Source organism: Penicillium taxi, assembly GCF_028828555.1.
Source record: "Penicillium taxi strain IBT 34144 chromosome Unknown utg000004l_segment0_segment0, whole genome shotgun sequence".
Classification (NCBI taxonomy): Eukaryota; Fungi; Ascomycota; class Eurotiomycetes; order Eurotiales; family Aspergillaceae; genus Penicillium; species Penicillium taxi.
Genome location: NW_026643206.1, coordinates 6,167,195 through 6,178,929, shown reverse-complemented (window position 1 = coordinate 6,178,929; position 11,735 = coordinate 6,167,195). Strand labels below are relative to the sequence as shown.

Below are 11,735 nucleotides of genomic sequence, written 5' to 3'. Positions count from 1 at the left end.
GGGTTGAAAGGAGGGAATTAGGTCATAGTAGCCAATGGAAGGTTTGACGGTGGCTCTATAACCAGGCCAAAACTCATTTTTCAGAGGTTTGGGAATCTTTGGGATTGGTATTAACGAGGCTACTCGGGTTTTTGCCATACATATTAGATGTGGCCTTGAGAGCCACTCTGTCAGCCTACTCAAACTTGCGTCAGATATGTATGAAAATGAGACGTAAGCGCTTCTCTTGTAGTGCTGATTGTAGCCAAATCTTTACGAAAATGTACCCTGCTCTTTTTCTAGTCAGCTTCTCAGCTCCAAGAGGCCGATTACTATCTGATCATCTGATAAGTTCGTGGATCTACATCGCTTCACCATGTTGGTTTAGCTCAAGGCGAAGGATCAGTTGGGCTGGCCGCTACTGCACACTCAGACAGAAAAGTATGCGCCGGCTTCTGTAGCGACAAATAGCGAGGCTACTATAACATTGCATATGAATTCCTGGGTCCCCCGATATTCGAAGGCTTTTTTTTCGCGCTGAACGGACCTCGCTTAGCAAACTGTATGCATAAGCTAAAATCCTCTCCAATTTGAGGCTATCCACGTGAACAGTGGCCTATTTCATTTTCGTTCCTGTATCTAGATACGTCTATGCTGATTATTTTTGTTGGAATTAATGGAATCTGGTCTACTGAAGTGAATTGACTCGGGAAGTGAATGAAACTAGTGGAATCGGGGCATATCCGATTCCATCGCGGGAACTTAGAATGAACACACACATCTTACCGCATAACTTATTACACGTATAACGTAGTAGTAATAGTGCATCGAGATCCCTCTAGTTAACAGTCTTGTACCCGACATCGTTGATCTCTATTAAACCGCAATGAAAACCTTTGATTTGTCCAATTTCTTTTCAATAGCGAGATCTTCTCATATCGATTACTGGGCTTGGTTCCCTATTGGAGTCTTGTATCAGCATGGATGGTTGCTTTCATGAGAGTCACGAGCACAAACGTGGATTGGTAACCATAAATCCTTTAGGTTTCCTCAAACTACTCAATATAACTCACACAAAACAACACATGGAGACTGAACCTGTTATGGTGCACCAAGTCCAGCTGGACGTAATTCAGGACAACACTATCGGAAGTGACCTTGATAACTTCCACTCTTTATTCAATTCGAAATGTGAAAATAGGGGGATCTCGCGCGGAAGCGACGCAATAGATCAGCTTAACTAAGAAGGTGAGTACCAGTCAGCCTCCTTGCAAGGAAACTCTTACCAATCTCTAGATCTTCGAAGCCTGACACTTCACCTTCTGCTCTCTCTGTACAGTCATCAGATGGCCTGTGTACTTCAATCTAAGTCAGGCAGTGGCACAGTTGGGAAAGATCTCCTCCCACTTATTTCTGCAGTTGCATATGACTTCGACTTCGACTTCGACCACTTTAAACCCCTGCTGAAATGTGCCATCTCTGACGAAGGAGACGATGCTATCATCCGGAATCAAGTTTACAACGCCATCACCTAATTTACTCCACCTCCCCGACCAGTAGCCTCCTCTATACAACAAACCCCATAGCTACACAACACTAGCAGCTTCGCGAACTCGTCCGAACATCGCAAATATATGGACAAGGTGCTTAAGATGGAGCTTGGACCAACGTATGTTGGGCTCCGCAGCTTCGACGAAACATATTTTGGGCAAGTGACCGATCTTGAGATGACATCCGAGGTATTCTTCGAGGTGTGCTAGGAAGGTGGCGACCTAGTCTTTGACAGCAGCTGGACTGGATGGCCAGAAAATGCGAAGCAAGAAGATTTGCTGAGCTGGTTTACAGTCTTTAGCAAGAAGCTGGCCAAATTTGCAGCGGGAAAGACATCAGTACCAACACGTCAGCAAAGGACATTAGCGAAACTAAACGACTCGATCGGTGGTTCTAAGGGGAAACGAAGGATGGATGTTGGTTTTGTGAACGATTCTGAGGCTGGGAAGGAATCGAGATACCATCGGTCCCAGGTCCTCGTACCAGGAGAGCTCAAGAGCAACCCTGCCGCTGATAAAGCCTCAGAAGCATGGCTCGATCTTGGGAGGTACGCAAGGGAAGTGCTTTCTGCTCAGGACACTCGTCGCTTTATACTAGGCTTTACCATTTGCGGATCTCTTATGAGGGTATGGACGTTTGACCGGCTTGGGGTCATCGCATCCGAGCAGTTCGACATTAACAGAGATGGACTACGATTTGCATACATAATCCTCGGGTTTCTCTGGATAAACGAGGAGCAGCTGGGGTTCGATCCTACCATAATAATAGTAAATAAGGAGCGCTATATTGAAGTCGAACGGGAGAGTTCAACTGAACGGATCATCATTGATGAGGTGATGTACCGCGCGCGTTGCATAGCTGGCAGGGCGACGACTTGTTGGAAAGCGCATCTCAAAGGCGTCGTCAATAGGGCTCGATACTATTGGCACGGCACGGTTCAGATTAATGGAACGAACGATGATGTTCGGAATAACGTTCGAGGGGGGTTAGATGTCACGAAAACTGCGAACTACCGCCCGGAACGCTTGATGCCGACAAGCAGTATGACGGCTGGTACTCCGCGGCAAGGCCGAAGCATTAGTGCTGCTAGTAGGAAGCGGCCATCTAGTCACATTGGGGCTCCCCTCCCTCCTAGCAAGCGATTTCGTTCTGCGTGTCCAACAGAGGCCGGCAGCTCTGCACTGCCGAATCGGATACATCGTCGCGTTATTCTCCGTGATTGTGGAAGCCCTATATACAAGGCGAGCTCCCGATCGGCCTTGCTCACTGCTCTCGAGGGCTGCATTGAGGGGCACAAGTCCCTGCACACAGCAGGCTTTCTACACAGAGACATCTCGATCAATAATCTTATGATCAACGAGGATGATAAAAACCCCTCGTGGCCTTCATTTTTAATTGATCTTGATCTCTCTATCAAAACGCAACGAGAAGTATCCTCCGGGGCAAAGGGTAAGATCGGCACGAGAGCTTTTATGGTCGTTGGGGTTTTGCTTAACGAGCAGCATTCCTTCATGCACGACCTCGAGTCGTTCTTTTGGGTACTCTTCTGGATATGCATTCACTACAACAGCCTAGGCAAGGGCAGAGTCTATCCAAAATTTGACAAATGGAATTTCACTGACGCGGAAGAGCTTGCCTTCGTTAAAACGGGCATGATTTGCAACGAAGGCGACTTCCTCAGAATTGCTGAGGCGAACTTCACATCGTACTATCATCCCTTGATTACATGCATCAATAAATTACGGAAAGCAGTGTTCCCCCATGGTAGGAGGTGGGTAAAAGAGAGTGAAAAATTGTATGCTAAGATGAGGAAGATTCTTCTAGAGGCCAAGAAGGACCCGACGGTGCTGGCGGAGACCTAGCTGGCCGCTCTGGAACCTAACAAGCGACAGAGGATTCAATATTCTAGGGAACACTCGTCTTGGCAGTGTCAAGAGCTAGCTAGAGCGAGGGCTCTCGGACAATTTTGCAAGAGTAAGAGGAGCGTTCATGTATTGTTAGTGAGGAATTAAATAGATCTTTTCTAAGTGCGATACATTTTCCTAAGAACTGGTATCTCATCGCCTGGGAATGTGTGGTGTCTTCATGGTTTTATTGTTCTTAAGGGCAACGGATGCTCTTGGTGATTCCTGAGGGCCAGTGGTGTTGAAAGGTCTACAGATGCTCTATTGCAGACATCAGCGGGTGTTTAGATTGTACGTTCTAAGAGTTGTATCTATATCTGTACACATCTTGATCTGCCCCTTCAACTCTGGTTTTCCCACATTGAGCTACTGGGTGGCTAACACGAGATTCTTTGACGGTCAAGCTTTTCTTTGTAGTTTGGCGCTGGTTGGGGTTGACAGTGAAAGCGGCCAGTGAGCTCCTGATTGGTCGTTCTGGGCTCCTTTCTCCATATTGGAAAGGGAGTCGTAGCCCTCTAATTGAATTGCAGCGCTCGATGCGCTTCAAAGTGATTGGATTGCCGGTGTCGTTGCGGATGGTGAGGTACTCAGCTACCATGTTGGGCGGTTGGCAGTGACTTGAATATCCAGAGGACTTCAAAAGCAGATAATCGGAATTGGCAGTACCGACGATCCGCTTGGCAGCGGCTGTTGATTCGAACTTGCATACAAATCTGTGACGACTCGATGCCGATCCCGTTGCCCCACTCCATAATTCCGATTTGCATGCATTGGCATCCTGCTTTATGCATAGAAATGGATGACCTCAAGAGGCACACCGTAGTTCCGGACTTTAGGGAAGCTATAGTACCTGTGGTTGACCTCCGATTGCCTTCACGCAGGTACTTTTACAGCATTGTTTGACCACCAGAAATAGATACCCTGGTCTGTAATACATTACAAGAATGGTCAGGGAGCTAATTGAGGTCTTCCACTGTATATCAATCGGCCGCGTACAGTGTTCCGATTGAGGAAGCCAATCTTTGTTGATACGAAAGACAATAAAGCTAGAGCCATGAGGCTCAACTATATGCTTTTTCTCCTATCTTATATTACCTTGCACAAGCACAAATCTCTTTTCTCACCAACAGTGCAATATACATGTATTCGAATCCTCACCATCTAGCCTTAAGTGTCCGGCACGTATTCTTTGCAAAGTAGCATTATCTACGGAACATGTTGAACATAATTGGACTTTGGCATTGAATGAAACTACGTTGCACATTTCTAAAAGCTATATTTACCCCATTGGTACTAATTTCCATATCAAATCCTGGTATAGCAATTTATGGATCCCCTGAGAAGGTCGGAATCCGCCGACCGATTGAATCACGGAACATTCTTGGGTCATTCTTGTTGTCCCGAACCCATTTCCTTCCCGACCAAGTGGCCTCGTTCGGCTTTTCTTTTCTCTGAATCTTTTCAGCTATTTGCTCAACTTCCTTCCACACACGCAAGATATTTTCGCCCGCGAATTTGCGGATTTGCTTGTCTGTGGCACCGCGTTCCATCAACAGCTCCACTAGCCGTGGGTATTTGGATACGTCCTAAGCCATCCGTTAGCGTCATGTTTGAAAAGTGGAATCGGAAAACGATAAGAGCACTCACCTCAAGACCAAGGGGCGTTACGGGCGTTCCATCAAAGTCACCACCGACACCGACATAATCCCAGCCGACCATTTCGGCCACATACCAGATGTGATCAACGACATCATGAATGGTAGCAGCAGACGGGTCATCAGGTCTCAGGAACCGGGTCACAAACGTGACCATCACTATTCCACCTTTCTCTGCTGTTTTGCGGATAACATCATCGGGTGCGAAGCGTAGTGATTTAGACAGGCCGTGAGCTCCAGAATGAGAAAAGATGATGGGCGCTTCTGATACATCCAGGATATCACGCATCGTCTGATGAGAAACATGGGAAAGATCTATCATCATGCCCAGTCGGTTCATCTCTTTAACATACTCCAATCCGAACTCCGTGAGCCCGGCATCCTCTCCTCCTGCGGCGACGGTGCTTGCAGCGGTGGCGAACACGTTATCGCAATTGTGGGTTGTAGTGATATACCGGGCTCCGAGGTCGTAGAACATTCGCAGGGCGCCTAATGAATTACCCAGTTGGTGCCCTCCCTGTGAGATAAGATAACGCTTGTCAGTAATATTCAAAGCTGTGGAGCTGGGCTTATAAGACCCTTGGGAGCAGAGCAGCAACAACGGTAAGAGTAGTTGGGGCAAAGCGAATTCCTCTTACCTCGATACCAATATAGCTTCCGACCTTTCCATTATGAAAAGCGTCAAGGGCGCAGGCCGAGTTGTTACAGAACTGGAACAAATCAGGGTACTGGTCGATGAATCTTCTGGTGATATCAATCTGTTCTAGAGTGTCACGAACCACCCACTAGTAGAAGGGCAAGATTAGTCAGCCGCCCTTATATTAACCAAAAATACCTGTAAATTACGTACCGTGGGGTCTTCAAACTCGACCTTCTCTGAAGGATCTGGACAATGGATGTAAGAGCTCCAAAATTGCCCGCCGACCATTCCGTCCCGCAGCTTCTTCCGGTCGGTTTGACTCAACAAGCCAGTGTCGAAGGTGAATCGATCATTGTAAATTTGATGCTTTAGCTCCGAGCGGATCAAATACGGAAGATCATTGTGGCCATCGATCAATGGGACTTTGCTCAACACGTCCCGTGTACGTGCTGAATAGTCTGTTGGGTTGATGCTGCTTCCACTTGAAAGATAAACCGCGCTGACGATGGATATTGCGGCGATACCGATCTTTGCTAGCCATGATACATTAGACGTACTAGTCTTTTGCTCATAAACTATTAAATTTTGGTTCTCTCTCGGCGAAGACCCAGAGGAATGCTGGGGAACAGACGATTCCTCTCTGTTCGTTGGCGTGGCGGTCTCCATGCTCCTTGAAACCACAACGATTGGCAAAAAAAAGATCTGGAATTATAAAGACAAGGCAAGAAAACCGAAGAAATAAAAGAAAATAATTAGCATTAAATATGGAGAGTGTAAAGCTTAGGATTTATTTGAATTATGGCTCTCGGGATAATTATTCTGGTCGGCGACTCGCCGATCATTCTGATCGGTGACTCGTTCTCGTTCTGGATCGGAGCAGGATTATCATTGGGTAAGAACTGACGTTATTGAAATAAAAAGATTATAGATTCCCTCTTGACTCGAAAACTATTTGTTCAACAGATTCGGAAACTGCGAAATTAAAGCTCATTCTTTGCCTTCCAGTTCGTTTCACAAAATGGCATCCGCACTCTCTACTAAAGATGCACCTGCTGGTAAGTATTTACATCATGAATTGGAAACCAAGAGTATTTCCTGAAGCTAATGGAATACAACAGCACTCGGTCCCTATGTAAGAAACCCTCGACAGGCATACCATACCGCCTCTATCGTCTTTGCGCTCATCATTAACGTTGACCTGTTTAGTCACAAGCCGTGAAACTACCTGCTGCCAGTGAATTGATATTTGTCTCTGGTCAGATTCCTCTCACCCCGAATGGAGTCTTGGTTAGCGGTACCATCGCAGAAGAGTTAGCTACTGCTCTCAGCAATGTGCAGGCGATTCTCAAGGAGGCTGGAGCTACACTAGAGAATGTCGTCAAGTCTACCGTTTTCCTCTCCGACATGGAATACTTTGGTGAAGCCAATGAGGAATACCTCCGCTGGTTCACATGGGATTTGAAGCCGGCGAGAAGCTGTGTGGCGGTAAAGCAACTTCCTAAGAATGCCCGCGTGGAGGTGGAATGTATTGCTCGCATCTAGATTCAGGATACCACAATTAAACATATTACTAAATTGGCACGTTTGAAAAGACGGCAATCGCCATAATGATATGATTCTATTTCCGAAATAAGGGCAACCAAGAGTTGTATCAGTTTAGCAGACATGAAGCCTAGACTACTAACCCTAATTATGCGGACAAGAGAAAAAGCCGTGCCATTGACCAACCAACCTTGATTACTAATATTTGTAACGAGTGAAAACCCGGACCCCGCAGAGTTGAGTCCCCGAGATGCCGAGTCCGCATTGCGTGCTCGTCGCTCAGTATGTGAAATGTCAGGATCAAAAGTTTAAAGGAACAAGAATAAGAGACCACCCAATTAAAATTCAATAAAAATTCAAGGTAATTGCTTATTTACTTGATATGGGTAAGCACTATCCGGAGGGTCGGTTATTCCTGATGGCTGGCTAGGTGGAGTTGTCAACCACAGCCAAGGCCATGGACCAATCTCCTGGGTCCCATTAGATAATTCAACGGGGAGCCAGCTTCCTTCGCGGAATGTTGGCGAGTTAGCATTTGCTGGATCCAAATTAGGATTGCCGAGTTGCGAGTTCTCCGAGGGGGGTTGGACGGTTGGAGCAGCTTGAATGTCTCTAGAGCGGCGTTTTTTAATACGCTCTGGGCGTTCTTGGCTTGTTGCCAGACTCGCCCACTGGATCCGAGAACACCGATCAGGAGAGAAACCCGATCACGATGTATTTCGAGACAGTTCCGGATTGGAGCATGTGCATAACATGTCGCTAGCTGCACCATACCGCACAGCGACAAACAAGAGATCATCAAGGGAGAGCATTTCGCCATAGAAGGATAAATCGAGAATAGATTAGATATTTCCTTTGATGCCTCGGTAGCCTTTATACCATGCACCTCCTTTGTGCAAGATCGAATAGGTAGGTCGGGTCCTATAGTATGGACTGTTGTTGATATGAAAACATTCTGGTTCAGATTGCTGCGAGAGAAATGCAGTAGAATAGTTGCGAATTGTACCATGACTTCAGCTTCAAACATGAGCTCATTGACTTTTCCGTATGGGTCCATAAGAGTCAATTTGTCTTCCGGTAATAAGAGTCGCCAGGTGGCTAGTGCATTCATAGCCGATTGTGCTTTTGCATTATCGGTCTGGTTGCGGGCTTGTGAGATGACCTTGCCTAGAAGACTGACGGCTTTGATACGGAACCACCATGCTGGCAAACGTGCCCCGTCCTCCTCGGTCAAGACGATGTCGGGACGAAATTGAATATCGAGAGGCGTCCGCGCCGTATGTTGCGATCCGTCGGGGGTCTCATCGCAAGCGATAGGAACATTGCAGTCCAGCGTGCTTGTCAAGAACCCCAGTTCAGGCCATATGGCCGTCATATGGCCGTCTGCAACATAAAGCTCCCACCATGTCCTTTTGAAGCTTTCTCGCTCAAGCTCGCCGTAAGGTAGAAAGTACGTTTCAAGAATTTCATATCGATACATCTGAAGTTCGATGGCCAGGTCCCGCGCAGAGACAAAAATTGATTTTGCAAGCTCCATCTCTCCTTCCCCGCAGAGGAAGACCGAAAATAACAGCCTGGCCTGCACCAAGCATACTGTTCCATCCTGGGAGGATTGGATGCTTTGTATTAAATTGGGAAGACTGGCAGCCGCTCTGTCTGGAGCAAGAAATCGGCTACCTATCAAGTTGACAATACTTATTAGGTACGCCGGGTATTGGCGTGTATGATAAAGATCTTGTGAGACTAAAATTGGATGGGCCCTGTGGAAGTGCTCGTAGAACAGGCCGGCGAGTGTGGGTTCCGTCGAGCCTGTGTCGCTATACGCTTGATCCCATGAGGTGTTCAATGTGCCCGATAAGGTCGGCGAGGAAACATGTTTTTCACTATTATTGTCGTCGACTGGAGGGGTTGCCGAATTGGAATGGGAGCCTTGAGAGCCGATATCGTCTCTAAACGCACCGATTGGTCCCAGGCCATTTGGTTCCCCTAGAGTCACTGGTTGTTTAATCGGGGCAGATGGCTGCACCAGATTGCGGCTGAACTCGCCAGAAGACTTTTGTTTCTTTTTCCCTCCACGGCGCGACTTCAAATATTCACAAGAAGCGTTAGACGCCAAACAGCGCGTGCATTGCGGCAGTGTGCCGTCGCATCTAAGGTGCCTAAGTCTACACTGCGTACATGCAAGGAGTATAGGCCGTGCTTGTTTCTTTGATGGTGAGCCCATGTGGCGCATGCTGCTGCTTAAGAAATCCGATGGCTCAGAATTAGATGGTTTTCTAGATTGAGGTTCTCATTCGACGTCACGCGCTATCACGCCATAATGCGGCAAACCAGCAGATAACATTCCTTCCTTTTCCCCCGCCTTTTCACAGAGGCCTACGAGTGTGCAGCAGACTTCATACATCACGAATAACACAGCATTAATATTCTAAGGTAAAGTCAAGAAATACATCTGCTTGCGTCACATCCTTGCTTTAAACCATGTATTTCTCTCCAGCCGGGAGGCGATCGGGTTTTTCCGAGTCGGCCAACTTCGTGTTCAGTCGAGCATAGGCGAATCGCAGATAGGTGCAGAGTCCGAGGCACACAAAAAGACAGCATGATACAGTTATTAAAGCCGGTCGGTAGTTGGGCGCGTCTTGAGACCGGTACACGCCCGAGGAAACGATGCCGCCAAGGTTTTGGCACATTGACATCAGCCCGAGAGCCACTGCGCGCTCTGAAGTCACTTTAATATTCGCGCTGATCCATGCCGGGAGGAACAAGACAGGAATGAAGGTTCCGCTGACTATCAAGAACGTGAAGAAATACCCGACGTTCACCTGTTTAGTCACATCCAGAGCAGCAAATAAGACCCAGCCGATAAGAGCCCAGATTATTGACCATATGGTAAAATAGCCTCTCTGCTGGGTTTTGTCGGAGAGCCAAGCTAGTACAGACATATTCACTGCCGCGAACAGATTTGGGCCGATCGTGTACAAATTAGCTTTGACAGAATTATCTGTTAGGCGATTGACCATGACCTATGTTCAGTCCAGAATCAGCAGTTGTTCTCTGTCTAGTATTAGCAAGACTTACTGGAAGGAAATTCGAGCTGCTATTAGACCCAACACCGCAGAAGAATAGTGCAGCAGCGAAGATCCACAGCTTGCCGTCTTTTAATATAGTGAGTCCCTGAGTCCATGAGACCACAGACACCTCGTTGGCCTTTCGTTGAGCTGCACAGATTTTTTGAGCCGGTGTGAAATATCTTGACGATTGGATATCCCGGGGGAGCACAATAAAGGCCCAAACACCAGTCCCAACGCCCATTGCTCCCTCAATCAGGAAAAGATATTGCCATCCCTGATATTGCAAGCCAAATTAGCCCAGATCTCGAGTTTCATGAATAGTATAGAAAGAGCATACCTTTAATGCCCCATCCCATTGGAATGTACTCCATGCTATCAAGCCACTAATTGCACCCTATAGTTACATCTCAATCAGTTGAAAGGCCCTATAATCAACGCGGGAAGTGACCATGATACTTACTGCAATATACCCCATGATATAGAAGACTGCCAGGCGAACTGCAAGTTCTTTTCGTGTATAGAATAGTGTACAATAGAATGTTGCACAGGGCATGAATCCCGCTTCCATTATGCCGAGTATAAGCCGGCAAGCGAGGAGACCTCCAAAGTTCTTGACTGCAACTGTTATCATGGCTAGAGCACCCCAACCGATCACCAGCAGAGGGACCACAATCGAAGGGCTGAATCGATTGGCGAGGATAGTAGCCGGGATATTAAACAGAGCGTACGGGACATAGAAGAAGATGAGTACCAGCGAATATTGATTGCCAACTAAATGGAGGTCTTTCTCTATTGAATCGGTTTTCGCATTTCCAAGGTTTGCTCTGTCAAGAGTATGGGTGAGGTAGAGTAGCGCTGAAAAGATGTCAGAGATCCAGTGTAGTTAGACAAGGCACACACAATATACCTAGCGTAGGAAGCACAATAAGATCCAGGCGTCGCAATAGCGACTTTTCCACAATTGGGTCGATTTCATCGTCGGAGTCTGTTGCAGACGTTATGCGGGCCTCTGTCTTCATTGCGTTATGCTATCTGTGTTCACAGAGAAGTGAAGCAGTAAGAAGTATAATCAATTGAGTAGATTTAATTAGACTCCATCATTTCATCAGCCAAGGAGGATTGGATAGGTTTATATCAGATTGATCGATGATACCATCCAAATCCTGGCAATGGCAATCTAAGCCCTCTCAGACAGCATTATGGGGTTGGGGAATATCTCCGACCGGGGTCTCGGCAATATTTTACTATCAACTACCATTCATGAATGAAAGGTCCTGCTCGGGGACTCACCGAGCTCGGGATCCCACGATATGGGTTGTTATTGATGGCTCATATTGCTTATCGCTTGCGTGCTGGCGGACTTCCTCAGAAGGGTCTGTGCAGCAGTACTAAA

The 11,735-nt window shown here is 47.0% G+C and overlaps 6 protein-coding genes across 6 annotated transcripts; 2 read left to right on the top strand and 4 right to left on the bottom strand.

Annotated features, from left to right (window-relative positions):
* Positions 1-1,325: 1,325 nt before the first annotated feature.
* On the top strand, positions 1,326-3,392 carry N7495_007200 (protein kinase family protein; the record flags this gene model as incomplete). Its single annotated transcript, XM_057209851.1, has 2 exons — positions 1,326-1,493; positions 1,740-3,392. 2 exons carry the CDS (start codon positions 1,326-1,328, stop codon positions 3,390-3,392), a joined length of 1,821 nt encoding a protein of 606 aa, XP_057063625.1.
* Positions 3,393-3,732: 340 nt separating this feature from the next.
* N7495_007199 (uncharacterized protein) lies at positions 3,733-4,186 on the bottom strand (the record flags this gene model as incomplete). The annotated part of the gene is made up of 2 exons (XM_057209850.1): positions 3,733-4,121; positions 4,144-4,186. The coding sequence occupies 2 exons, from the start codon at positions 4,184-4,186 to the stop codon at positions 3,733-3,735; spliced, it is 432 nt and encodes a 143-aa protein (XP_057063624.1).
* Positions 4,187-4,759: 573 nt separating this feature from the next.
* N7495_007198 (dipeptidase) lies at positions 4,760-6,395 on the bottom strand (the record flags this gene model as incomplete). The annotated part of the gene is made up of 4 exons (XM_057209849.1): positions 4,760-5,020; positions 5,082-5,606; positions 5,728-5,874; positions 5,940-6,395. 4 exons carry the CDS (start codon positions 6,393-6,395, stop codon positions 4,760-4,762), a joined length of 1,389 nt encoding a protein of 462 aa, XP_057063623.1.
* A 352-nt stretch (positions 6,396-6,747) lies between these two features.
* N7495_007197 (2-iminobutanoate/2-iminopropanoate deaminase) lies at positions 6,748-7,271 on the top strand (the record flags this gene model as incomplete). The annotated part of the gene is made up of 3 exons (XM_057209848.1): positions 6,748-6,784; positions 6,848-6,861; positions 6,936-7,271. The coding sequence occupies 3 exons, from the start codon at positions 6,748-6,750 to the stop codon at positions 7,269-7,271; spliced, it is 387 nt and encodes a 128-aa protein (XP_057063622.1).
* A 439-nt stretch (positions 7,272-7,710) lies between these two features.
* Positions 7,711-9,504, bottom strand: N7495_007196 (Zn(II)2Cys6 transcription factor; the record flags this gene model as incomplete). The annotated part of the gene is made up of 1 exon (XM_057209847.1): positions 7,711-9,504. One exon carries the CDS (start codon positions 9,502-9,504, stop codon positions 7,711-7,713), a length of 1,794 nt encoding a protein of 597 aa, XP_057063621.1.
* Positions 9,505-9,745: 241 nt separating this feature from the next.
* On the bottom strand, positions 9,746-11,361 carry N7495_007195 (uncharacterized protein; the record flags this gene model as incomplete). Its single annotated transcript, XM_057209846.1, has 5 exons — positions 9,746-10,294; positions 10,350-10,616; positions 10,680-10,736; positions 10,803-11,197; positions 11,250-11,361. The coding sequence occupies 5 exons, from the start codon at positions 11,359-11,361 to the stop codon at positions 9,746-9,748; spliced, it is 1,380 nt and encodes a 459-aa protein (XP_057063620.1).
* Positions 11,362-11,735: the final 374 nt, after the last annotated feature.